Source organism: Tiliqua scincoides, chromosome 3 (genome assembly GCF_035046505.1).
Source record: "Tiliqua scincoides isolate rTilSci1 chromosome 3, rTilSci1.hap2, whole genome shotgun sequence".
Lineage (NCBI taxonomy): Eukaryota > Metazoa > Chordata > Lepidosauria > Squamata > Scincidae > Tiliqua > Tiliqua scincoides.
The window spans coordinates 28598107-28625644 of NC_089823.1; the positions used below are offsets into that span (position 1 = coordinate 28598107).

Sequence of the window (27538 nt, forward strand, 5' to 3'; positions counted from 1 at the left end):
CTATCCTCTTCCACAGTTACCTAGATTGAAGCCCCATGGATAGCAATGAGACTCAGACTTCTGGGTAGAGCTGCATTGAATTGTCAGCTGCCTGGCTGCTGTGGGCAACCCTCTATCCTCCCTCTGCTTCTGTTCCCTTGCTTACGCTGCCCATCCCCTCCTGCCTTGCCAAGCTTGGAAGCCTCCCTCCCTTTCTGTTGGTCAGTCCATGGCATGCTGCTCACTTCTCCTTCTGAGGGTGGAATCCCTCAGGAAGTTGTTACCCCTGCTAATCCCTCAGTTACCCCTGCTAATTGCTAATTGGGTAAGAGGCACTTTTTCAAGTGGGTGCTCCTTTTTTTTATCAGGGGGAGAGTAACTGGCCCACCTCCCCCCAGCAGTGTCTGTTCTAGTGGCTGTCTGCTGGTATTCATTTGCATCTTTTTAGATTGTGAGCCCTTTTGGGACAGGGAGCCATTTAGTTATTTGATTTTTCCCTGTAAACCGCTTTGTGAACTTTTAGTTGAAAAGCGGTATATAAATACTGTTGATTGTTGATGTGAAGCAAGGGCTCATTGCTGGGGTTTGTACAGAACCAATTGCTTTTCTGCACTGCTGCATTCACTCAAACAACACAGTGCAGCTTTTGTTCACATGATAAATGAAATGATGAAAATGCAGGTGGTTGGTTGAAATGAAGGACTTCACATAGACATATCTGATGACAGATGGGGCAGGAACATCTAGGGAGTATTAAATGAGAACGCCGACATGCACCCCTGGCACCTCCATTTTTTCTGTGAGGCCATGACTGACTCGTGTGTTGACCTGCTTTTCCAAAAGACTGAGTCAAACTAATTCTAAAAGCATAGCTGGACGAATCCCAAATGCTGCCTATTATGACTTGTTTTGACTCAAGTCAAGGTGGCAGGAACAGGATTAGACTTGAAACTCACATCCCTGGTACATACATGTGCATGCATGAGAGATTGTACTCATGTTCTGTATTCATGCTGAATTCAGCTACTATGTTATTAATACAAAAAGTCTTGAGTACTGTATTTAGAGTATTACATTGAGTTATAGCGGTTGACTTTAGAAGTGCAGCATTCTTGTAGCAGTAGGATATATTTTTATAATATGATTCAGAGGTAAGTGTGGAGAGTCCTTCAGCTACTGAATACTATGTTCTGGAGTGCAGAAATGTAGTCCACATCTGGATTATTAAAAATTCATCCCAATTGTAGTAGCTTCTCTTTTGATGTTTCTGACACTAGTAAAATAATTCAGAAAGTTGTTTTCCGTATTTGTGGTCCTCAGTTATATTTCCACTGCAAAATAACTTGCTTCCATTTAGTTCAGTGTTCATTATCAGTTCACAGAATGCATCTGTATGTCTCTGACAACTGCTTTGTGTTTAGTGTGTTCAGGTCCATACATGGGTTATTCTGGGGTAATCAAGCTTTTACTTTGAGTACGAGGGCATGTTGTCCAAAATGCTCATATTGTGCTTTCATCTTAAATGCTTTCTTTAAAAGTCTTATGGAAAATGGTTTTATTGCAAGTAGAAATAGATGGAAGATATTGAGGTTTTTCTGAAATTCACTTTATTATACTAACAGGTTGACTGTAGGACAGTGTTCTCTGCAACACCACTTCACATGGTTCACCTGTTTGAAGAACCACTGGAAATAACTGGCGATGACATCATTGTCAATTACTTCTGGTTTGGGAGGTCAGATGTCATGCGACAAACACCAGTAAGAGGCTCAGAATGGACGGGAGGGCTTTTCAAGTGCGGAAAAGCATGCTTTGGAGCTCTGCCCGCTGAGCCGAGCCTTCTACTTCTGTTGTGTTGCATTCCTGGTCTTGCTGCTGGATGGCAGGTGTCCTGTGGTTCTGCTGTAGGAAAACTTTGCTATTCAAAGTATATAATTTACTTTTCAATCTTCTTTTGAGCTCAGCTTTCATTCTCTCCTGTATTTGTGACTCTTTATTTGTAATTTTGTTGTAGTTCTGAATGAGATTCCAGATTTCCTTCACTTTCATTTCATCCACATGCCAAAAGTCTGAACTAGTATATACCTGTAGCAGAAATGCTGTTTACTTAATTGCATCACTGGAGTATAGTGTGGATTTGATAATTAAAATATCTCTGAAGCTATGTAAATGTGCCATCATGACTACACTGATAACTGGATTAATCTTCTAATGTATGTATATTGTGGCATCCTAAAATCCTGCTGTTAGATGCAGTAATAGTTCCTGTTAGTTCCTTAATATCATCTGATCTCAGACATCTCAGGAGAGTTGCATCATTATGCCAAGGGACTTCAAGCATTATTTGCTTAAACAATAGAGTGAACTCAGACACCTTTTCAACCCTTTCTTCCTTTTTCATGTTTCCATATTTCCATATTTCTATTTATATAGCTGAATATTATTTGCATTAAACTCTTGCTTGCCAAATTCTACAGTTGAAATGTCTGAAGCTTTCTTCCTGTTCAGCCATGCTGCTATATATATAGTAGCTGTGCTGCGATAGCTTTAGTGTAAATGTTTATCCACTATTCTGTAGTAATTTTGATAATTGATACCAACATTACAAAAGCAGATGCTCCCTTGTGTAGCCACTGCATGTCGCACCATAAATAAGAGTTTGCAATGATTGAGTTTTGATTTGCTTGGTATTGTAGGTCAAAGGATGCATTTACCTTTAAGACCTAAACTTATAATTGTTTGTCTATATTAAGAGTTTCTTATAAAAATATATCCTTCTTTTATAGGCTCTTAAATTATCACGAATTAAGTAGTGTTCACAGGTAGCCCTACTTGTTTAAAGCAAATGCTACTTTAACTCTCCTGAAGCAAAAAACTAATCCAGGGGTGTCAGACATAAGGCCCGCGGGCTGAAAGCAATCCTCAGAAGCAATTTATCTGGCCCCCATTATACGTAATTGGGCTCTCACAGCTTGATAATTGGGCTCTCTCTTATCTTGAAAATATGAACAAGATTTGCACATTTTCTCTTCTGTCATGTGCAGCTAATGAATTCTTACGTGAGAACAAAGTGCTTATTTCTGGCCGTCATCTGCTTAATGATGTCACTACTGGCCCTCAGCAGGCACCATGAATGCTAGCTTTGGCCCTTTGTATAAAACGAGTTTGACATCCCTGGACTAATCTGACACCCCTGATGTAGATTAAAGGGCTATTGAACAAGGTGATACGACTTTAGTCAAGTTCAGGGTAGCAAATAAAAAGACTTAATAGTTATCAAAGACCTGGGATTAGTCAGCCACAATATTTAATCAAGTATAAAAATAAATCTTTAAGAGTGATACTGGAGGAGGAATTTATTATGCTCCTTATGTAAAAGAGTAGTGATTTATTGTGGTACCATTTGAGCTGCTGTAGAAGTTGCTAGTTCTTGCAATTTACTGTCATCTAAAAGGTATTTGAGTTGCTTCCAATCTGGTATATATTAAAACCGAGTTTTTTTCTTATGCATGTGTAGCTGTTCATGACAGTTTTCTTAAAGGCTGTAGACATATATAAGGCAGCTGTTTCCTTATATCTGATATGAGTCATTGCTGTGTAAAATCAAACATTTCTTATGTTTTGTTGGTATGTCAGTTTTTAGGAGTATCTTGGACTATTCTTTTTAAGATGTTTGCGTAGCATCAGGTGTCCAACACCAACATGTCATCTGATTTTTGTGGTAATGAATATACTACTGTTTGATGTGCCACTTGAGCTCTTGTGCATATGCACATTCTTAAGATTAGACTGAGGTGGCCAACCTGCACCACACCATGAACCACTTTTCATATGCAGAATCTTTGAATGTGCCACTCCACCTGCCTCTGGCAGCATCCCAGCTGTATGTGGCTTGACCAGGACTGCTCATGCTTATGTCCAGTCTTTCTGCCCTGAAGTAAACTCAAGGTGTCAAATTTGCAGATAAATTAAATGAGTTATTTGTATCTGTTTCATGGCAGGAGCACTTGGGCAGATGCCACTGCCTGAGCAGCCGCCCCCTCACCCCCTCTCATCTCCCCCCTCCCCGGTTTTTGCCTAAAATACAGAAGTGCCTTTTGATTGGAGATAAGGGTTTTTTACAGCAGCGGGGGAAACCCCCTGAGCCTGGAGGAGTTTAGGAACCACTGCATTAGCATACAACAGCAAACAAATGGACTTGTAATGAAATCACTTTAAATGTTTCTAAAAACTTGTCTAAATGATATAGCCTTCACTACTTTTCCAAATGGCACCAGTGAAAGGACCTCCTCTTTAGGGAGGCTATTTCATAATTTGAGAGTCTCCCTCAAGAAGGCTTGTTCATCATGAACACCCATTGCATCTCAGAGAGCGTGGAAATATGACAGGCCTCCATAGAGGACTGATAGTCATGGGCATGTTCATACAGGAGGAGATAGTTCTTGAAATACCTTTGGCCCCATTTGTTTTGGAGATTAAAACCAACATATTTAAATTGAAAACCTGGAAACAAATTGGTAGACAATAGAGCTGGTAAAGCATTAGTACAGTATTAATCCAATCTGCTAATGTTTGGCAACCATGTTCTGAACCAGTTGAAGTTTCCAGACTGGCTTCAAAGGTGTCATTATATAAAGTGGTTTACAGTAGACCAAACTGAAAGTGACTGCTGCATGAGTGAGTATGACTGAGTCTCATTTCTCCTGGAGAGTGTGCAACTAGTGTACTAAAGGCTCAATCCTATCCAATATTCCAGTGCTGGTGGAACTGTGCCAATGGGGCATGTGCTACATCCTGTGGTGGGGAGGCACTCACAGAGGCCTCGTCAAGGAAAGGGAACATTTGTTCCCTTACCTCAGGGCAGCATTGCGTCTGCACGGGTGCTGGAATAGGATTGGGCCCTCAGTGAGTTGTTAAGGCACTCCTGGTCATTGCTGACTCTTGCAAATCCTGAGCTGTGAACTTTTTGTTTCAGGGCAATGTAATTCCATCTAGAACAGCTTGCACTCTTTGTCCCAAGTCATCAGAACCCACGCATCAACAGTAGTTTCATCTTGTTTGGCTTAAACTTCCGTTCTCCAGGCAGGGTCACTGTGGTACATCTGGGTAGCTCATCCTTTTGAGAGCTGAGCATGGACACCAGCTTAGGACTTCTGCTGTCTTCCCAGTGTCTGATGATGAAAATGAGAGAGAAAACTGGATATCATTGGCATACTGATGACACCCAAACTAAGCTCTGCATATTACTTCATGCCACAGTTTCATGTTGATGCTAAAAAACAGGCAGCATTGCATTGCTTGTGAATTATAGAACACTTGTGAATTATAGAATTATGTCTTTAGCTGTGCTTTCACTGAGCACTTTGTGCATCTTTACAGTTAAAAAATACATATGCATATTTCTTAGAATTGCATGGTTTCAGTCTTAAACATGTTGGCAACCAGGGCTGTGAAGTCAGTACACTTCTGACTCTGACTCCATCCAGAAGCAATTTTTGGTAGGGTCAAAGTCTGAAGTTGCATCCTGACTCCACAGCCTTGTTGGCAACTTCTGCAGTATGTTGGCATAAAAAAAAATGACTTGCACATTTAAGAGTAAATGAGAATTTATGGGAAATATTTGGGTTTTTTGGTGTTTATACTATACCACCATCAAGGTGACTTAAAACAATTTACATAAACACAAACAACTGAAAACAGCCATAAAATCACAATAAAAGGCAGAGCTCAGCAAACTCTTGGCATGAAGATTTCTGCTTCCTGTTAAGGTCCCCTCTAGCATACAGGCTGCCTGCCTGCTTGTCTGTTTATAAGTTTTCTGTTTATAGTGCCCTGTAAAAGCAAGATACTGATTGCTTCGTGCAAGTATAAAGATGAACAAAGGTAATGGACGTGGGAAACCATGGATATCAAATCTGTGGATACTGGAGGATGCCTGTATTGTGTCGAACAACATTCTTTACTGCTATGATACAGTCTCTGCATCCATGGGGTTTCTGTTTCTGGAACTCCTGTAGATGCTGAAGGCCATGGATAACGAGATTTGTGGGTGGGCCCATACAGGACTTCCAGAGATGTTTGACCAGATATGTTCCCTGGTCACATCTGGGAGCTCAGGTTCAACCCTGTTCTCAGAAAGTTCAGGTCCTGTTCTCTGAAAGCCTCATGGGCTCAACTGGAAAACACCTCTAGTTGTGCCTGGCAGCTTAGGTTCAACCTTCCACTGCAGATTCAGAACTTGGGGTCAGTTAAGTCCTCAGTTCCAAATCCACAGAGAAGGAGGACTGATCTGTACCAGTACTTTGGAATGTTTCTCTGACCTTTCCTGTTACTCTCAGTGGCATGTCCTGGGGTAACCCAGGATGTTTTTGTGCCTGAGACAGAAAAGCTAATGAATGCACTGAAAGGTGGCAAATAGCTGGCATTTAATAGCACCTAAAATCTGCCCTCTGAGGCAGTTGTCTTCATGTCAGACTGACCTTAGTTATTTTTCCTTGTTTGCATTCTGAAGAAGCTTATAGGGTAGCCAGTAAATAGGCTGCAATTAATGTCTCCATAATATGTTGAAAGGTCAGATGAAAGTCCATTGGTCTGAAGACACTCCATTAAGCATTGCTTATAAATGTCTCAGGGTTGCTTCACACGCTACATGACAGCGAATGTGTTTTTGTCACCATATGTGCACCATGTCTGGAACTGTGGCCAACTTTTATAATAAAAATAGGCATATATCTGCGTCATCCACAGATTATGGTTTTAAAATATTTTAATTAACATGTTAGTCTTCCTTATCGTATGACTATTGGCACCCCACATTAAAGATAATATGTCTGCAATCATTTTCTGGGCCAGTTTCTCTGCATATGTTTTCAGAATACAAGAGGGAAGAGTACATGAGATTATTTATTATTTAGCTGTATTTCATTTTTAAAAATAGAGTATTTCACAAGGCCTTGAACACAAGATAGTAAACAATAAATAAATGTCAGCCTGGAAAAATAAGTTAATTTTCACTAAGCATCCATTTAGTAAGGATCGTAAGTTCTTACCCTATCCCCCTCCACATTATAGCATGCAGCCACGCCAACGGATTAGATCATGGTGCAGGTTGCTTCTGATGGATCCACCCCCTCCCTGACATGTCCCTTGTTCCTTCCCAACATGCCCCATTACTCTGCCACCTTGTCTGTTGCCCACCCCCAGAAACAACTCACCATCATCAGTGGAACCACTTCTGCACTTCTTGCCATATTCGACAGCAGCCCATCAACACATGACAGTAGTCTGGCTTTTGTGCCACTGTAAGGCACCCTGTGCTGCTGGAATGCTAGTTGGGCAGTTACTAGTAGGGCTGTTAGTCCTCCTGCATCTTGTCAACCTAATTTATTAACCATTTATTGATTAATTTTGCTATGTAAACTGTTTTCTGAACTACTTTCTGTTGAAAAGCTATATATAAGCATTCTTAAAAATAACAATAAAAATAAGTTACTTTTTTTTGTTTTTTTTTTCAGCTGGTTGGTGGAGAATTCGATCTAGAGATGAACTTTATAATCCAGGATGCAGAAAGCATAACTTGCATGTCAGAACTCTTAGAACACTGTGATGTTACATGCCAAGCAGAAATCTGGAGTATGTTCACTGCCATCCTTCGAAAAAGTGTCCGCAATTTACAGACCAGCACAGAAGTTGGGTTAATTGAACAAGTGCTACTGAAGATGAGTACTGTGGATGATATGATAGCAGGTATAAAGTACCAGATTGATGAGTGCAATCTAAATATTTTTCAATGCCCCAAGTTCTGTTTTATTTTAGTGAAACTGTTATCTTAATTTGTGGGAAAGAGATGGAGTAACTGGCCTTCATAAACAATTAGCAAATGCTTGCCTCATTAGTTTTATCAGCTGTGTTCTCCGTTCTTGCAAATGCTTTGCAATTAATGGAACTGTGTGTGCATTGAAGAAATATAGTTAGATAATGTAATTGATTCTGAAATCTTTTTGTTCAGTTTCTTTCTTCTTCCTTCTTATTTTTTAAATTAGAGCAATTCAGGAGGCTCCCCTTGTCTAAAGTGTTAATTCTGAAGTATGTGTGCAGTTGGAAAGAAGCTTTGAAAGGTTAAAAAAATTTCTGGAGTTTCTAAATTTCTGAATTATCTAAAAGTTTTTAATTTGCCACATGAAAATTCTTAAACTTTTACTGCCCCAAATAAAAATAAAGATTAGAGTAGTAGTATTAAATAAGTCTTTCTCAAATGCAACTTCATCTTGAATGACAAATAAGCTACATGAAGTCTCTTTCATTTTCATAGAATAGTTACAAGCCTGATATGCCATACAACTGGTTCTGCCACTGGTGCTTCCCATCAGGGCCAGTCCATCAATAAGGCCAACTGATGTGGTCCAGTCAGGCAGCAGATTGGCCAGGGGTGCCCATCTCCGTCCACCTACTGCTCTTTCTCCCACTCACTGGACTGGAAAAGGGAAGGGGAGGAGCATAGCAGAAAAGGAAGTATATAGGAAAAGTTGGTACATCACCAAGTTAAAGAAGGGCAGCATTTGGCACACTGCCTCAGAGCCCAATCCTGAGCTTGGTGCGCTGGCTCACTGCTGGTGTGCACTGTTACAAACGTACCATAAGGCACGTTTGTTAACCCTAGTGCCTGTACTCTGTCAGTGGTAGCCTAGTGCTGACTGGCACTGTGCTCTTGCCAGGCAAGCACCAGAGCTCCATCACTTGGCGGTTGCATAGACTGCTGAACAGCAGTGAGGTAGGTGGAGGTGTGGGGGAAGGCGAGGAGGAGGTATTCTGGGGTGGGGAGAGAGAGGAGAAGGCGTGCTGTAGGGAGGGAGCGGGGTGGGAGGGAGGCGGGAAAGCTCCACTGGAGACTGAGTCTTTAATTTGCTTCATTTTAACGAGGATGCTCAAAATTTTATGCCGACCCAAAGTGTGAAATCCAGAATCCCCATTGCGGGGCTACTTGGCTTACTTGGGGGAAGGGGACAAAATTTCCCTTCTCCTTAGAAGCCAGTGGTGGTGCCTGCAAAGTGCACAGTGTGCAGATGCAGCCATTTTCAGCGCCACTGCATTCCCGCACGCCTGGCAGCTCAGGATTGGGCTGCCTGGCACCAAGTGGCCTACAGCCACCCTGCTTCTCACCATGACCACACTCCAACCAAACCATCTACAGGGCAGAAAAAATATAACCGTACATGGAGTTGTTGGCATCCTTCAGTCTCGGAAGACTAGGCGCTCTGAATAGTGGTTATGGAACAGAGTGTCCTCTCCAGTGCGCAAAGCCTGGGTAAAGTAGATATGGAGGATAGACTGTTACCCATGCAGCAAATCCCCCCTCTCCACGTCACTGAAATGGTTCAATGGAAAGGCAGAAGCCAATACGGTTGGTTCGAGCGCCGTTGCAGGAGTTGCCAGAATGTGACAGTGTTCAGCCATGAACTGCCTCAGGGACTCCGGCTCCGGATTTTGCCTCGAGGTTGACTCCTGAAGCCTTTTCCATAACTGGATGTAGCCACAAGGCAGTGGAGGTTTGGGATCAGAGTTTTCCTTCTCTCAGATGAGCTGCCTTCCCACAGGCCAACGAGTCCCATCTACCCGGTGGCTGTTTAGTTGCCTCTTATGACAAGTACAGCCAAACTGAGGGCCTATTCTTATCCCCCAGCCCCCAGGGGTTTACATGGAGTACTTGCACAAAATTCTGCTTTTTTCCCACTTCCACCCCTCAGTGTTACTCAGCATGCTCTTAGACAAGGGTGTCAAACTTATTTCATACAGTGGGCCAAATTTATCATTCATGGCACCTTCCTACGGCTAGAAGTGATGTCATTAAATAGGAGGTGATGTCATTAAGCAGGTGATGACCAGTTGGAAGAAGAGGAGTGGTTTGATACCATTTCTGTTTGTAGGCTAGAAAAGTGTTTCTTGGTAGTGGAGAGAATGGGGGGATGCCTCCTCCCAAAATACACCTGTCTAGTGCGGGAAGAAGAGTCATTTAAGCATGAGGCACACATTTTCCCCCCTTTTCTTTTCCTCCTTGCACTTCAGGGTAGCTAATATAAGCTGTGTGACCCCATCTCCAGCCTTCTGTTTTTCTTTTTGTATTTGTTCCACTAGGCAGTGATCTTTGGCAATGACAGCTTTGTTTTCCTGTTCCTGTTTGAAGATGCCTGCTGGTGTAGCAGGTGGCTAGTAGGAGAAACCTTGATATGTTGCTAACATTGCAGTGGACTATTGCAGGGCTAGGAGGCAAACATCTCTCACTCATCTTACTAACACATCACATTATAATGAAATTAGAAAAAAGGTAAACTACCACCTAGAGTAGGGGTATCAAATTCGTTTTATACAGTAGGCCAAATAGTGTTCATGGTGCCTGCTGAGGGCCAATAGTGACAACATTAAGTAGATGATGGCCTGAAATAAGCACTTTGTTTTCACATAGAAGCTCATTAGCTATAAATGCCAGATGAGAAAATGTGCAAATCTTGTTCATAATTTCAAGCTATGATAGAGCTAGGAGAAACCATTTATAACTGGCACCAGAGAAATTGCTTCCGGGGGCCATGTGTGGACCTCAGGAGTTATATCTGGCACCCCTGATCTAGAGAGTAGCATTCTTTGGAATATTGGACATCTTTTGGTTAAAATAATATGTAGTCAGCAGACAATATTTGGCTTCTTTGGTGGAATGGGAAGTTTATAGTAGTAAAGGATTAAACCAGAAATATTTAAATGGTTGATAATTCACTAGGTCATTGTTTCTCAGACTGCGGGTCAGGACCACTAGGTGGGTCGCAAGCCAGTTTCAGGTGGGTCCCCATAAATTTCAATATTTTATTTTTAATATATTAGACTTGATGGTACCATGGTATGTGACTGCATTTGGGGAAATGTTACAGACCTGTATTTTTAACAAGCTACTATGTATATTCTTTTAACAATGATAGTAAATGAGACTTACTCCTGGGTAACTGTGGGTAGGATTGCAGCCTAGGATTGTTAAAAATGTTCCTGCTTGATCATATCACGTCTGGTCATGACATCTCTTCTGGTGGGTCCTGACAGATTCTCATTCTAAAAACTGGGTTCCAGTGCTAAATGTGCGAGAACCACTGCACTAGGTGAATTGTGAAGCATACTTTAGAGACATAAACAGTACAGTAGTAGGATATTACAATGTATCAGCCTGCATAAAGCTTTCATATGTAGTTCTAAACTTTATTTTTAATTTATGTAAGTTAAGAATATCTGTGATTGTCACTGAAACTATATGGCTCCTGCCTAGTTTGGAAACTGGAGTAGAATTGATTAGAAAAAAATTGTTGTTTAGGTTGTGCTTATGCATTAACCTCAGTTGCTCTGTATTCCAACCCCGGGGGAATGATGCATTATAGGTTGTCTAGGACTATCAGGTTTATGGCCAGTGTAAGCTTCTTATACCAGAGATTGACCAGGCCATCTGCAGGACAGCCTTTGATATTGATGGATACATTCCTGAGAGAGTTCCAGTAATTAATTGGATTGAACTGTCTCTTGTGTCAGACCATTCTAACAGAAAACAAAAACTTTGTTATTCTCCAACCCATGCCATTCTCAGTGTAGATGAGTTTCTTTCTGATTTGATTAACTGTGTAAGCAGTTCTGAATAGTACTCCCACTGAAGCATTCAGTGTCTGGTGTGTGCGTGTGTGTGTGTGTAATAGAAATGAGTTTTCCACAAATTCTATAAAATGTACAACTTTGATTTTAGAAAGATGTGATAGGAAGAAATTATATCTTCAGAACTGCAAAAAACTGCAAATGAAAGGTTATACAGTCTACTCTCCTTGTTTTAAAGTGTGACTTCACCTTTGAAACTTCATTATGACTTTGATATAAGTACTGTTTGATCTGAGAGCATTGCTTAATATACAATTTCACTTATTTTACAATTTCACTCAATGCTTATTCTGTTAGTAGGTTCTATTACATGCTTAGGGTGCTAGCATAGCCCCTCCCCCTGAAATTAAGAGCCATAGAAGAAATATTGTTAGCTGAAGTTCAGTTCACTTTCCTCTGAATGGAGAGGGGCTGTATCTCCATGGCAGAGTACATGCTGTGTATGTAGAAAGTCCCAAGTTCAAATTCTGGCACCTCCCAGTGAAAATGGTCTTAGGAAGTAGGGCTTGGAAAGAGCTTGGATAGCACTGCCTGTTAAATTATGCAATAGTGAATAGATGGTCCAAGCAGCTTTATACCGAGAGACTGTCATTTATTCTTACCTTCAGTAAACACTTCTATTTTTTTAAGGTTTTATCATTAGTGAAGTTCTTCTGCTATGATGTCATGGCATTTTCACTCCTCTTGCTATCCCAACCAATAGCAGCTGATGATGCCAGGTACAAGTGAAAAAATGTATTCTGTATTTTACATTTTTTGTGCCACCGTATAGTGGTATATAGTAGGTGCTGCTAGATGTTATTTTGAAGCTGGAGAGAGCTGAACACACTTTGCCTGTTCACACTTTGCCTGTTCACACTCCCACACATTTATTATAACATACTTGATCGTTGATGTTTGTGGAAAGGGGAAGAAGAAAGCATAGAGAAATAAGGGTGGGCCTTGTAAGTCTTCTGCAGCTTCTCACAGGATAAGGCAACATTAGCACAGAATCTTTGTTTTTGTTGCTCTAGTCATTTAACAGTTGGATCATTTTATTGACTGCTTATAAAAGTGAGTACCATGCATTTTTTTTTCCCCAGGAGAAGCTAGTATTAAAGGGTAGAGAAACCTCTACAACAGGGGTGCTCAATAGGTGGATCGCGATCTACCGGTAGATCGCGAGGCAAAATGAGTAGATTGCTGAGCCCTGTCTCTCCAAACTGTTAATATGTCAGTTTCGTCTAGTGACTAGACGAAACTGACATATTTAGCTGACACTAAACTGACACTGAAACTGACACTTTAGCTGCTCTTCAGGCATGCAGCAACAAAACTGACGAAACTGACTAGACTCCAGCAGGGGCTCCATACATTAAAGGGGGTGTCTGTCAGATGCTTCCTTCCCCCCTGGTAGATCTCCGGGCCTTGCTGGGTTTCAAAGTAGCTCTCGAGCCAAAAAAGTGTGAGCACCCCTGCTCTACAACATGCATTTGTAAACTATTACTTTCAAACACTGGAATGAGAGTTTTTTTTAATTTTCCTTTGAAGATCTTCTCGTTGATATGTTGGGGGTTCTTGCCAGCTACAGCATCACTGTCAAGGAGCTGAAGCTTTTGTTCAGCATGCTTCGTGGTGAAAATGGAATCTGGGTAAGCTTTAGCAAATGAAAAGATGGTCAATTTATTTGTCAGTAGAGTTGTGTGAAAGTTTAGTAACTAATTGCTTTATGTTAAAGACTGCTCTGTCAGCATCAGTATTAATTTGTGGCCTTGTTGGACAAACTAGTCAGTAACTAATGTAGTGCAAATATTACCAGGATTATATTTTACAGTTGCACAATTTTGTTGTTTTGACAGCCTAGACATGCAGTCAAGCTGTTGTCAGTCCTTAATCAGATGCCACAGCGACATGGTCCTGACACTTTTTTCAACTTTCCAGGCTGCAGTGCTGCAGTAAGTTTTTAAGCGATATATCTCTTTTTGATAAAGACGGAATTTTTGGCTACTAGATTAAGTTTGTAGATGTAGAGGAAATAGTTAATGTACACATATATGATATTCACTCTAATATGTCCTGTACTTCAATGTCAGGAAAATTCAGATGTGCCTCACTTAATGATGGGGATGTGTGTTCTCTGATCCCTGTTATGTAATTAGGTCATTAAGCAAACATTCAACCCAATAGCATGCCTTTGTTGTGTAAACAGATGCTCCCTGCCAGACACTAGCTGGCTGCAGAGACTACTGGAGATAGATTTCTCTTCTTTGTATTAAGAGACTCTTTGTTGTGTAAACTGACACTCTGCTACAGGCTATGGAGACCTGATGGTCAGCCCAATTGTAAACTGCTATTGTGCCGAGATTTCCATGGTGCTGAAATGGCTGCCGTGGCATTCTGTGAGCAACAGCCAGCTGCCTGGAAAGGCAGGTAGCTCCACAATGGGGCTACTTGATTTATGTGTCAGCCCTTGTGCTGCCGTAGAATCAAGAGCTTCCGTGTCAGCTGTGAAGCCCAACAAGGAGCTCAGGATTTCGTGGAGCTCAGCTCCACCAGCCCCATCTCCCTTCCCACCCCACTCCCTTCCCAGCAGACCTCCTCCTCTCCCCCCAGAACACCTCCTCCATGCCCCCACCTACCTCTCTGCCACCTGGCGGTTTGGGCAACTGCGAAGCGGGGGAGCACCGTGTTCCACCAATGCTAAGGGCTCACAAACTCTCGCTTTACAGTATGTTTGCAACAGAGGACACTGCCGGTAAGCCAGTGTTTAGGATTGGACCCTGCTTCATGAAGAGCCTCTTGGTTGTGCTTTGACCACTGTCGTATATGCAGTCCATCGTTAAGCGGAAGGTTGTTAAGCGACGCTTGTGAGAACTGTGATAGAATGGACAAGTTCATTTTGAAAAATTGCCTTCTGTGAGATTGTAAGCGGGAAAGATTGTTTTTTTAAAAAATTGCAATTGTAGGACGATCCATGTGACCCTTTCTTTTTCTTCTTATACAGGCAATTGCTTTGCCTCCTATTGCCAAGTGGCCTTATCAAAATGGGTTTACGCTTAACACCTGGTTTCGCATGGATCCATTGAATAATATTAATGTAGATAAGGATAAACCGTATCTCTATTGGTAAGTAAATATTTTAAACCAAATTATGTTAAAGAAGTCTTTGATCCTTTTTTTTTTCTATAAGTATAATAGAAGACTGCTATGAACTAATAAATGAAATAGATCTTATAAGATATTGTCAGATCATGAAAAGTCTTGAAAATAGAAAATGCCTTGTATAATTTTCATCTATTCAATTATTCAAGTATTCAATTAATGTATTTAATCTGATTTTTCAGCAAGTTGAGTTTTAATTAGGCATATCCTTTCTGTCTTGTGCAATATATCATTTTAAGTATATTAGGCTTAGAAATGAATAATTACTCTGAAATGAAGGGCTAACCCCTATTTACTGGACAAAGAGACACCTTTAAAAGTGGTGTGTCATTTACACTGAGATAGGAACTGCCACAATCTAGCCTAGCATAGCATTTCTTCTAGTGGCTGATGCTTCTTTATTTTTTTTTTTTATTGTGTGTCCTTTTGGACAAGGAACAACCTTCTTGTTCCTTTTGCTAGACTAATAGATTTGAGAATATTTTTTGTTGAGAAATGGTTTTATTGATGACGTTATGAATATTCGTTTATTTCTCAGGTCTTCATAAACCCCTAGTAGAAAGTGTGTACAATCTGGCCTCCCCAGAATTTGATATGGTCATTTAATTTATCATAGTAAATATTACCCCCAGTCGTCCTCGTAAAGAATATAGAATCATACAATATTTGAAGGCACTTCCAAATACCAAACCCCTTGCTCAGTGAAGCTAACTGCTACAGCATCCCTGACAAGATGGCCATCTACTTTCTGCTTGAAAGCTTTCAATGAGGGCAAGTCCACAACCGCACTTTGCAGACTGGTTCAGTGTTGGACCTCCCTTGAGAAATTAAGGGTTAGACTTTGTTGTTTTCTTGTTGCCTTGAAATGTGCGTACTCTTTACTCATCTTCCTGAGGATTCTCCCTTTCGGGGAGGGAAAACTTCCTTATACTAATGGACAAGTGAAAGCAATAAAACTTTCTTATAATGAACTGTCCTGTGTATGTGCTTGTTCAGGGTTCAGAGAAATTAGTGCTCTGCTGAGTCCAGCCTTAGCTGCTCACCTAAACTTCTGTGTGCCAGGATATTGAGGAAAGGGTTTTTCCCTTCTGCCCCTTCAGAGTGGGGGAGCCTGTTGATCTTAGAATGAGACATTGAAGGAGTAATGGCAGACTTTTAACTTGGGGAAGGACCCCTGGAAGCTGTGATGTCCTAGGGCAAGGGTTTCCAAACGTTTTGGCCAGAAATATCTGGCACAGTGCTGAGGGCTGGAAAAAAAAATTAAATATAAAATTTAAATAAATCAATTAGAGATGGAACTTAAATAAATGAACGAGTGGGCTCATTCACTCAGCCTCTCCAACCCTCAGAAACCCTCCAGATGCAATCAGAGTACAGCTCTGGTCATGTTCAGTCGAGTGGACCAGAGGCTTTCAGGGGACAAGAGGCTGGCAGCAGGCCAGATAGAGGCTTGCTGTGGGCCACATCTGGCCCCCGGGCTGGGATTTGGAGACCCCTGCCCTAGGGGGATAAAGAGAGAGCAGGGGCTTATTATTTGCTCCCCTTTCCCTGTTTTGCCATCCATGGGAGCTCTTGAGTTTCCTGGAGGCACAGTGTCTGAAAGAGGGGGCATGCTTAGCAGGGTAACACACAGGAGCTGTTTGGAAGTGCATGCAGCTAATTTGACCATGGTGGAGGGATGGAAGGATGGGATGATAATATGGAGGAGCTGACGATGGTTGCCTCAAAAGGAAAGGGCCTCATTGCTCTGAACTTCATCTTCTGCTTTACACCATGATAGGTACTGTTCTTTATGAGTCTCTGATGATGAACATAGCAAAATCTGTTAGTTTACTGGTTATATAGCTTGTTTGTAAATTCACATAGTGTACACATGTTGTTGCCAAGACTTGGAGCTGTAGCTCCTTGACTAGTAACTCCTTTTACACATTGCAAAATATGAGATTGTAATCATATAAAAGATGTTCATATATGAACATGGCAGTTGGGTCACAATTATAAGGATGGAGAACCCTTAGAGCTGAATGGGAAAAAAAGACTATGTCTGTTGTCCTTGGTCAAGTTCTGTATTGTGATGCAGACAAGTGGGCATCTGACCCATAGATGCATTGTGTGGGTAGACTTTTGAAACAGTTGGGGAGGTTGGCTAGATCTGGAATATGAAAGATGAATTTTTCTCTAGAACCGTTTTTATGCAAGTTCATCTGCTAATGTCTTTGTTTCCTTCTCCCACTTGTTTTTGTATCATGCTATTTCCTATATCTTAAACTGCCACCCTTTTCCTTCTTCAATCACTACTTCAAAGTGCTTTAAGACTGTTCTACCCCCCTCCTTTTTTGTATTTTCTGTGCCCCGTTCTTTCAAATACTTTAGTGAGACATGGCTTCTGTCCATCCTCTTTTGTTTTGATCTCCTAAGCCTTCTGGGCAGAGGCATTCTTACTCCCATGCTCTGAACAAAACTCAGCATTCTTTTGGTGCCTGTATATAAATGCTTAATAGAAATGGTAAAGCTACCACTTCGGGGCCCAATCCTAAACAGTGCATGCCGGCTTACTGCCAGTGCGCACTGTTGCAAACATACTATAAAATATGTCTGTGCCCCTTAGTGCTGGTGCTAGTCTGGACATGGGTGGCGGAGAGGTAGGTGGGGGCATGGGGGGAAGTGGGAAGGAGGTGTGCCGGGGAAGGGGAGGGAGCTAAGCTCCACCGAATCCTGAGTCCTCTGTGTAGGGCCACTGGCCTGACATGGAGGCTTTTGATTCTATGCTGACCCTTGGGATGCCATAGAACCAAGTAGCCCCATTGTGGGGCTACTGGCCTTACCTGGGGAAAAGGATGGAAGTCCCCTTCTCCCAAGGAGCTGCTGGTAGTGGGTAGTGCTCAGGATGCAGTGGCAACCATTTTCTGCGCCACTGCGGCCCTACGTGCCAGGCAGCTCAGGACTGGGCTGCCCAGCAGTCAGATAGATGAGGCTGTGTCACAAATGCCATTGGTGTAGAAGACATTCACTTGCCACTTGCAAATGAGTTACTGAACCAATTGGTTCGCTCCAGGTATTTTCTGAACTTGGATAATCTACAAGCAAAGGGGGAAAAATATTAAACCCAGATTCATAGACATATGAAAGTCATAATAGTTATTGAGCATGCATGCAACAAAAGACATAGTTTCACAAGGGCAGGTGCGCTTTCCCCACTACGGTGCAACTGTTATATATAAAGTAGGCCTAAGTGTCGGTGCTGGGTGTTGCATTTTGGCTGCTGCTTGTTTAGAAATGCTGCAATTCTTCACAAGTTGACAATTGATTTAATTAGATATTTTGCTGCATATCCTGGAGTGAGATTGTTCCAGTGTTTGGAAATAAATCAGAGTGTCAGTTTTCTGCAGTACCCTTTAAGGTGAACAGAGGACATGCCTCTGCTTCCATTGTAACATGAAGAAATTTTCCCCAAAAGCTCAATCACTGTGTGATCAGAGGTGACACAATTTGATATTTAAAAGGTTATTTGGAGCTGCTGAATTTTTACTTTTTTTAAAGTAAGCTCTAATTCTCCATCATTAATGTTTGTTTTAACATAATTTTGGTTCTTTATGGAGATAAAAATAGTCACATATTTATTTTAAAATAAAGTTTATATTTAAACTTTTGAAAACTGGGAAAGTGCTTAAATGTTGCCTTTTGAAGATGTTCGAAGACTATTTTCCTCCGTGTATGTTGGAACAAGCAATAAGTCAGATTTAAAGCCTGCTTGATTGTTTTCAGTATGTATGTGTTGCTGAATTTAATTAATTAATAACAGTATTTATATACCGCTTTTCAACAAAAAGTTCACAAAGCGGTTTACAGAAAAAATCAAATAACTAATGGCTCCCTGTCCCAAAAGGGATCACAAAAAGATGCAACACCAGCAGACAGCCACTAGAAAGACACTGCTGGGGTGAGGTGGGCCAGCTACTCCCCCTGCTAAATAAATGAGTCACACCCACTTGAAAAAGTGCCTCTTAACCAGTTAGCAGGGGTAGAGAGCATTTGCAGAGCATTTTTCTGCATCTGTACTTTGGAGCTGACTGTATTGGCAATTGAATGACATGACCTTTCTGTAAATTTATTTTGCAATGATGTTTTCAAATTCCATGAAAAGCATAACAAAAGAAATAGCTCCAAATAACTTTGATTTTATAGTGAGAGTGGGAGTATAATCACTTATATTGTAATTATAACTTATAATATTTCTTTCTAAGTTAGATTCGTATTTGATTTGAACATTACAAATACATTGTAATATAGTATACGATTACAGAAAAAGCTGGATGATTGTAGATGAAAAATTGAGACTTTCTCTGTCTCTCTCTCTCTTGAAGAAGCTCGGTTTGTTTTTAATGATGTTGAGATAAAACATGCCAAGGTGTTAAACCATGGTCATGTGGATTCAAATCCCTCTTCTGCCATAGAGTGACAAAGTGGTGTATTAACAGTCACTAGAACTCAGCTTCAGTTAATGAGCAGTTAAAGGGGATAGCTGGGATGTAGGCCAGAAGTAATTGTGAGAATAAGAGCCTGCTTTGCAGTCTAATACATCAAAATTAGAACTTGCTTAAAACATTGCAACGGAAGTGATATTGCATTGTGCAGTGTCAAAAAGGGCTTTTCCAAGACTTGCTATTTAGAGATCGTTGTAAATAACTAAACTATCAATTTTTTGAAGATTTTGCTGTGTCAATTGTTTATAGCAAGTCACGCTATAGACTGTTGTATATGAATGTTCAGCATTAACTTTAACCTTTTGACTAAAACTAATACAAAATTAATGCAAATGTAAACTTAACTTACAGCCCAATCCTAAGCTGGCTCCTGCTGGTGGGATGGGCCCCTGCATGGTCTCAAATATGCCGTAAAGCACATTGTGATCACACGGAGGCCAGTTCTGCCGGTGGAGAGGCCTGTACCAGCAGGCTGGAATTGGAGCAGTGCCCACCAACTGGGTTGACACTGCCCCAACAGGAGACATGACCTGAAAGCCCTACCTGGGACTACTCAGTTCTTTGTCAGCGATTAAGCTAGTGGCGTCTCCAGGTGGACTCATAGAGGCTGTTGGGGCTTGACATGGGGTGAGGCAACAAGTGTTATTGTACCACAGGGAGACTTCTGGCTGCCTCTCTGCACATGTGGAATACAGCAGTGGCTGTTTCGGCACCACTATGTCATGCCATGGGCAGCCTAGTTAGGATTGGATTGTCAGTCTTCCTAACTAGATAGAGATTGTTTTGGCCCCAAGACTCTAATCGTTCGCTTTACCAGAAAAACTGCATGCACATTCCATACCAGGCTGCCTGCCAGCAAACCGGCTTCTTACTGATTTAAAATTTGAGAATAGGTTGAGATTGTTTCAGCCGCAAGACCTCTAATCAGAACCAAATATCTGAATCTTTTAGTGGATAAGAAGGAATATCTTGATGCTGTTAAAATATAGTATCTACTGAATGACTTTTCCAGGAGTATAACTGAGTTGGTGGTGGTTTATCTGCAGCAGATGGTGGCAAGTAGAGTTAATCAAAGGTCAGCATATGATTTATATTGACAAATATACTGGATATATTTTAGTCATCATGTATCTCTTTGTATTATTTATCATAGGCCTGTATTTGTTGTTGTCGTGTCTGCTATGTATGCCAGTAAAGGACTGTGTACTAGATAGTGGTGATTTTTTTCTGAATTCTATTTTTTAAAAACCCCTCTGTTCCAGTTTTCGCACTAGCAAAGGTGTTGGGTACTCCGCTCATTTTGTTGGCAACTGCTTAATAGTCACATCATTGAAGTCTAAAGGCAAAGGTTTTCAACACTGTGTGAAGTATGATTTTCAGCCACGAAAGGTAAGCACAAAGTGTTTGTATGATGAATAGCTCAATTTAATCAGACACTCATCAATCTCAGTCATAACTAGTGTAATTAAGGTTAAATTTATAAAAAATAATCTCAAGAACTAGATTTGCAACTGTTGAAATAAAATATTTAATTTTATTCTGAATTGTTCTGGAAAGGAAGTACTATAATTGTTTGCATCATCTATGTAAATGTTAGAAGATATTTTATTTTTAAAAAATTATTAATAATTAGTAATTTTAATATTAAGTAATAATTAATATTAATTTTATTTCAGTCATTTCCTTAAGAATTTCATTATTGCTAAGGAAGAGCTGGAAAGGTGCAGATTTACTGAGAGAGTTAGCATGTAGTAGTTAGCACACACACATGACCAGGATCAGGCCATTCACCACATATATAAAAATACATGAATTATAATTTATTTCAAATAATACATAAAGCAAAACAAAGCATCATTCTTTTCTCATTCATGTTTAAGTAGTTTTTGTAAATACAAGTGTGCCCCTGTGTCCATGGGGGTTCCCTTCCAGAACCCCATGCGGTTAAATGAAACCATGGATACGGACAAATGCCCCCTCACTCCGGAGGGTTGTCTGAGCCCAGCAGAGGCCATGGGTGTCTGTCCCTGGCCTCTGCCAGGCTAAGTCTGAACCTTGGAGAAGTCTGAACCTTGGAGAAGTTCATTACGGGTTACAAGACATAGTAGGTATGTGCAAGCTCTTGGTTTTAGAGGCAAGCTGCCTCTGATTGTCAGATGCAGGGGAGGGTACCAGGACGCAGGTTGTGCCTGGTGTGTTGTTGGGCCCTGGGGCATTTGGTGGGCCGCTGTGAGATACAGGAAGCTGGACTAGATGGGCATTTGGCCTGATCCAGCGGCGCTCTTCTTATGTTCTTATGGAGGCAAAAATATGTCACTTCCAGTTTTTCAAAAAACTGGAAGTAACTTTTTAAATGTCTTATAATGCTGGACTCAGAGGATTCTTGGGAGGTGAAGGGAGTCCCTCACCTCTGGAGGGGGCACACCTGGGTCGCAGACCCAATCCACAAATAAATGAATCTGAGGATACACCTCCCCCCACTGTAAATACAAATATATTTCAGTTGGTTTCTAAGATAACATGCATGGCTAGAAGATATAAAAAGGTTCTCTTAGTTTGCGCTGTACATTTGTACAGAGTCTTTCTATACAATTAAGTATTTTATATCTAAGAAATGCTTAGAATATTGAATTTCTTGAACTTCTTCAGAATCGTATTTCTGTACTGGCAAAGTTCAGATTTAAAAGTAAACTCTTTATTTTTAGAACCACAAACTTTAGGCTTATTCCACCCCCCCCCTTCTCTTTGCATACAGAGAAAGGAGTTAAAAGCTTTCTTTTGTGGTTTGTAACAAAGCACAGTTTCCCTAGTTTAGAGGAAAATGAAACTTCGATTTATAACAAGTAATGGAAAGTTTCAGTCTCCTCTCTTCGTGCTTGAGCCTGAGGCTTGTACTGGCTTATATTCATAAGGACAAATCATGGTTGGTTGTTGCATCTGAACCTAGCCAGTTTTTATCCTATACCTTCAGCATTGTTGCGAGACATTTAACCATAATCTTAGACTTTCTGCAAGCAAGGGGAAGTATAGATGTTGGTGCCTGGAATGACGACCCATCCTAGAATTTATAATAGTACTCATGAACATTGGTTGCATGCCTGTATTCACTGTTCAGTGACATTTCCAGTTTTCAAAGGAATGAAGTGAAAAGTTAAGATGATTACAAAAATTCCATCACTTCTAGGATTATATTCTAACCTGCTTTAAAATGCTAAGGATAAGTAAAATAATAAAGATTATAATGGTTTAAATGAAATATATTTCTTCTTATACAAAGGTTATACTATTTCTTTCAAAGAATTTAGTTATCCTTTACAAAAATACCTGAATGATAAATCGCATCATTCTGTGAGCCACCCCTTATTTTATTCAATATGCACCAATGTATAACTTGAAGGATAAGTTGGCAACTCATTAAATACTGAGGATTGTTTTAAATGCACTATGAGTTGAAAAGTTGTTACAACTGTTGTGCTCAAAACTTGGAAGCCGTAGTAGATGCTGGACTCTGAAAAGGGGAAGGGCAACAGTTCTGTTGTTATGCGGATGGAATAATGATATGAGAATTGCAGGGTCTTCATTTGGTTACAGAAAGTTAAATCACAATCTTGCAAAACATTCATGAGTTATTACACACCTTGTCCATACAAAATCTCAGCTGTTTCATCTTCATTTGCAATGCTGGCTCATAGGAATTTGAAACATTTTACAGTCCTGATATTATTAGTTTTCAGCATTTTCTTCAGGTGCCTACTTTCCTTTGTTTGAGGTTTGCACATATTTGATCTTCTTTACTGCAGTCAGTGTGAGTAATGAAGAAATATATATTGCAAAGCTTGTGCTTCTGTTGCTCCTTATGTTTTTGTGCTGGAGCAGCATGGATCCAGAACATTAGATTGCTTCTTGATCTCCTACTCATTAAGTTCTTCAGGAGATAATGTGCTCCAAGCATAAGCCCCCTATAAAACAACATCAGCTGGGGATAAAGAACAAGCAATCATCTTGGGAATATGAAATAATAAATAAATGGTCTACATTTAGCTCCTGCACTCCGAGGATGTACATTTCAGAATGCTCTCAGTTTGAGATGTACAAATACTTACACCTTTGAAAATGCATTCCATACTCTGCCAAAAGGGGGGGGGGAGGAATGCTGTGTGTGTTCAGCGTCTATGTATTAAATGCTGGTGCCAAGCATTAGAAATACCCCCCTGTTCAAGGACTTGGGGGAGCAAGGGAAGCATGATAATGCCCAAAAATTTAGCATTGTAGACAACAAAAAGGTAAATTGTGGCCACAGCTGAATAAAAGGACTGCAGCGCTAGCATCTTGCTCAATGTTCTAATTTTAAATCAGCTTCCCTCTCCACACATTGCAGTGTTGTGGGTGCTGTCAGTATGTGCCATCAGGGAGCATGTCTCTTCTGCACAAACCCTCAATCATGGACATAAAACAGAAGAAAATGTTGAAAAAATATTTCAGATTCCTGCACTGGTGTATATCGTACTGCACATTTTGGGTGGGAATCATTTAGCTTTTAGTCTGAAATAAGCTGTTTATGTCAAATCTGCCATGACCCTTGCATAAGGCTCAACAGAGGGCATCTTGGGGATAAAGGAAGGCAAAAAGCCACATGTGCGTTGTGGGGAGAAGTTTTTCAGGTATAAGCTTATTTGAGCCTCATCCTTGCAGTGGCTGGGATCCAATCCTCAGTTAAAGTTGTTTAAAACAAAACATTGTTTAATGAAAGTCAGCAGCAGTTCTCAGTTTCTGACCTTCACATCTTCCACAGCTGTACATTATAGGGCTACTAGAAGCTGCTTCCAGGTCATGCCAGACCATGATCTTTAGCCTTATTGTGCCCCAAATGCCTTCCTGATCGCTTCCACAAGGCATTCTGGGGCATGACAATGCTTTGCCGTGTGATAAGAGAGCACTCAGTGATCCTACTACTTTAGGGAGTATTATTCTGAGTTCAAATGCCACTTCAGGTTTACTCTATATGCTTCTAAATTAAAAGTGTCTATAGTAGATAAAGTTGCAACTAGAGAGTTCAATTTAACAACAATCTTTTTGTATTACAGCAATTTCATTGCTTGAGTAAAATGTCCAAGAAAATGCTGTTCTACTATATTAATATTCAAAATACTGTGATTTGTATAAACAAAAGTGTAGCATATTCTTGCTTCATATTAATGACATGTTGTCCTTTGCTTTTTAGTGGTACATGATTAGTATTGTACACATCTACAATCGCTGGAGAAATAGTGAAATTCGTTGTTACGTTAATGGTCAGCTGGTGTCTTACGGCGACATGGCTTGGCATGTAAATACAAATGATGTATGTTTTTTCCCCATTTCGTTTCATTTCAGAGTGTGAATGGTGTGGTTGTTGTTGTTTTTTTAAATAACTAAGGGCCCAATCAGTGCGTAAACATGCTGTAAAGCTCGTTTGTGAGCCCTCAGCGCTGGCACTGGGATAGCGCTGGGAGAAAGCCAGTGTTCCGCCATTCAGCGGTCCCCAGCTCCACGCAGCTCAGAATTGGGCTGCCTATTCTTTTCCAGAAATACCCCAAGTTCAGGGAATTGTCATTCTTCAAACAAATTGCTACAGTGGGGACTGATCTACCAGGAATTTTCAAGACTAGACTATGCAAAGCACAAGAAACATGTGATCTGATCTCCTGCTTTTACTGTTCTTACTTAAAATCGGTTGTTGGCAGTCCCAGTCCTTATTAGAGTAGCAGTACTGAGGAAAGGGAATACAGGTCCAGTCTATTTATACATGGATTTTTTATACACGGATTTGACTCAACACGAATGGCCATTGCAAATGAGAAGGAATGTGCTGATCCCTGGAGAAGGGGAAAAATGCATCCCTTTAAATTCAGTTTAAAAAACTGAATAGTCCTTTAACAATAGCCTCTTTAATGAGAGAGAGAGAGAGAGAGAGAGAGAGCAGCTCCCTGACAATCCATCAGTCCTTCTCTCTCCAGTGGACCCCTCCCTTCTCCTGGGCATGTGAAAGAAAGGTGATCACTTTGCATTGGTGAAGGGAGGGCCTGAGTGAAGCGCCTTTGTAAGCACTTGGAGGAGGACTGATTGATGGATTGTCTTCTTAATGACTCTTATCTTGCATCACAAAGGTCAGCAAGGCTGTTTTTAAATCACCAGAGCAAGGGAACTTTGTTTTTCAAATTGATTTGCTATAGTGCTTTTTTTTTTTTTTTACCATCCAAGTGAGTGCTTGGATTGGAACCCATGGGAATAATGAGGCTCAACCTGTAAGTCATTTTCACCATTTAAATAGCCTCACCAAAACTGCTGTTTTCCTTTGAGTAATCATACAGATGCCTGTATGTTTTCTCAACAGAAGATGCTTTGTGCAGCTGTTTTTGGGAGGGATTTGTATCAGGAAAATGAGGAGGCGTTGACACCTCCAGCTGAATTTAGCGCAGGGAGAGAGCAGCAAGATCTCTTACAGCCCAATCCTATGCTTGCCAGTGCCAAGGGCTACAGTGGTGCCAAAACAGCGAACTCTGGAAACTGAACTGAGGAGACCTACCTGGAGTGGGGTTAGGATATGGCAGCAAAGCTTGCTGCCATCTCCGCCCCACTCTGGAATGCCTTCTCCCCATCCCAACTTACAGTCCTGCTGCCCAGTGCTCAACTGGAGCTCTGGGCATGCAACTGGTCTCCGCCCAGTGCCGGCTCAGCACAAACTCGCGCTGAACTGGCACCGCCCTGTGGTGAGTGTCTCAGGCATGCCTTATGCCCGGCATGTTTGCAACACATGTTGGTGGTGATGGGCCGGCGCTAGCCTGGTTGGATTGGGCCCTTACTTCCCCCACTGTCATTTCTGAAGAATAATGCGGTGTCTCCTGTGGCTGCTTTTTAAGCAGAAAGATAGGAGATTGGATCATAGATCTTCTATGTAATTCATGCTTTGTCTCCAGTGCCTCTCTACTTGAGATACAGAACTTGGACTTCATGGATTCTTTAAAGTGTGTTTTAAGTTTTTTTGTCTGTTTTTTGCTTCTTAATAATGTCAGCAGATAACGGTTTGTAGCATTACTATAAAGCTTCAGCTACAATTTGATTTGTATTGCAGGCTAGAGTTATTTGTACCTTTTTAATCTTTAATATATGGACTAGTTAACTCTTAAACCTTAAAGTTAAGCAAAACATGCAACTTAATATAGGATTTGCGGTTTGTAGAAAACTAGTACAGTGTGTTTATGTGGAAAAATTTGAAGGCTTTGCATGACCAATTATATAGTTTCTAACTTGCTTTTCTGTGTGTCTTTATTTGCATTTTCTTTGTCACTGTTTTAAATATTTACTTATTTATTTATTTAAATACAGAGCTATGATAAATGCTTTCTGGGATCATCTGAAACTGCTGATGCAAATAGAGTATTTTGTGGTCAACTTGGAGCAGTATATGTATTTACTGAAGCTCTCAACCCTGCTCAGATATTTGCAATACATCAGTTAGGACCCGGATATAAGGTAATGCAGTTTTGAATTCAGAAACTATTTAATTTAATGTACACCATTGTCAACCCCTTTGAGCAGTTTCAGTTATAAATAGGGCTTCATGTAATCTATATGTGCGATGAATTCCCTGTGTTTTGCTTATTTTTGGACACTTCTAGCTCTGCAAAAGCTTCTGTGCTAGTTCAGCAGCCTGAACGTGCTCGGACATGTTTGTGAAGCAGTCTTTGATCTCTGCTTGAAACACCATTCCCATGCCATTTACTGATGTAGATTTGATTCCTTCTTTTTGCCTGGAGTAGCTAAGCACCCTATTGAGATTGTCATGCACCTAAAGATTAGGCAGGTAAAGGGGTAGGATGTATTGGCCAGGTAGGTTCCACTAACGTAATCAAGTAAACTCATACCGTCATCATACCGAGGTTACTTAAGGTCAAGCACTGGAAGTGCCTTTCAGCTGCATCCAGAGATCTTCTGAGGCGTGGGGAAGTTGTGTGTGGCCTTTGCATGTCGCAGTGGCGTCTCTAGGATTTGTGTCACCCGGCGTGGGAGGCCAGCGCATCACCTCCATGATGGACGTCCTCCCATGCGGTGGGTGGGGCAGCACCCTGTGTGGTGCACGTGACAATGTACCATCACGCTGCCCCCATGGGTTTTTTGGCTGTACCTTTTGATAGAACAGAGATATTTCAAAGTAGCTTACTAACACCATATTGCAGCGGTTCTCAAAATTTTACCACCAGGACCCACTGGAAGTGATG

General features: G+C 41.0%; 1 protein-coding gene across 9 annotated transcripts in view; it reads left to right on the forward strand.

The window, feature by feature from the left end:
• The window catches only part of NBEA (neurobeachin), a 472923-nt gene that overhangs the window by 29271 nt on the left and 416114 nt on the right, over positions 1-27538 (forward strand). For all 9 annotated transcript variants that reach the window (XM_066621990.1, XM_066621993.1, XM_066621995.1 and 6 more), the window contains exons 2-8: positions 7494-7725; positions 13186-13286; positions 13494-13589; positions 14639-14760; positions 20543-20669; positions 24502-24621; positions 26646-26792. In XM_066621990.1, coding sequence (XP_066478087.1) covers positions 7494-7725; positions 13186-13286; positions 13494-13589; positions 14639-14760; positions 20543-20669; positions 24502-24621; positions 26646-26792 — 945 coding nt within the window. The remainder of the gene's footprint in view (positions 1-7493; positions 7726-13185; positions 13287-13493; positions 13590-14638; positions 14761-20542; positions 20670-24501; positions 24622-26645; positions 26793-27538) is intronic.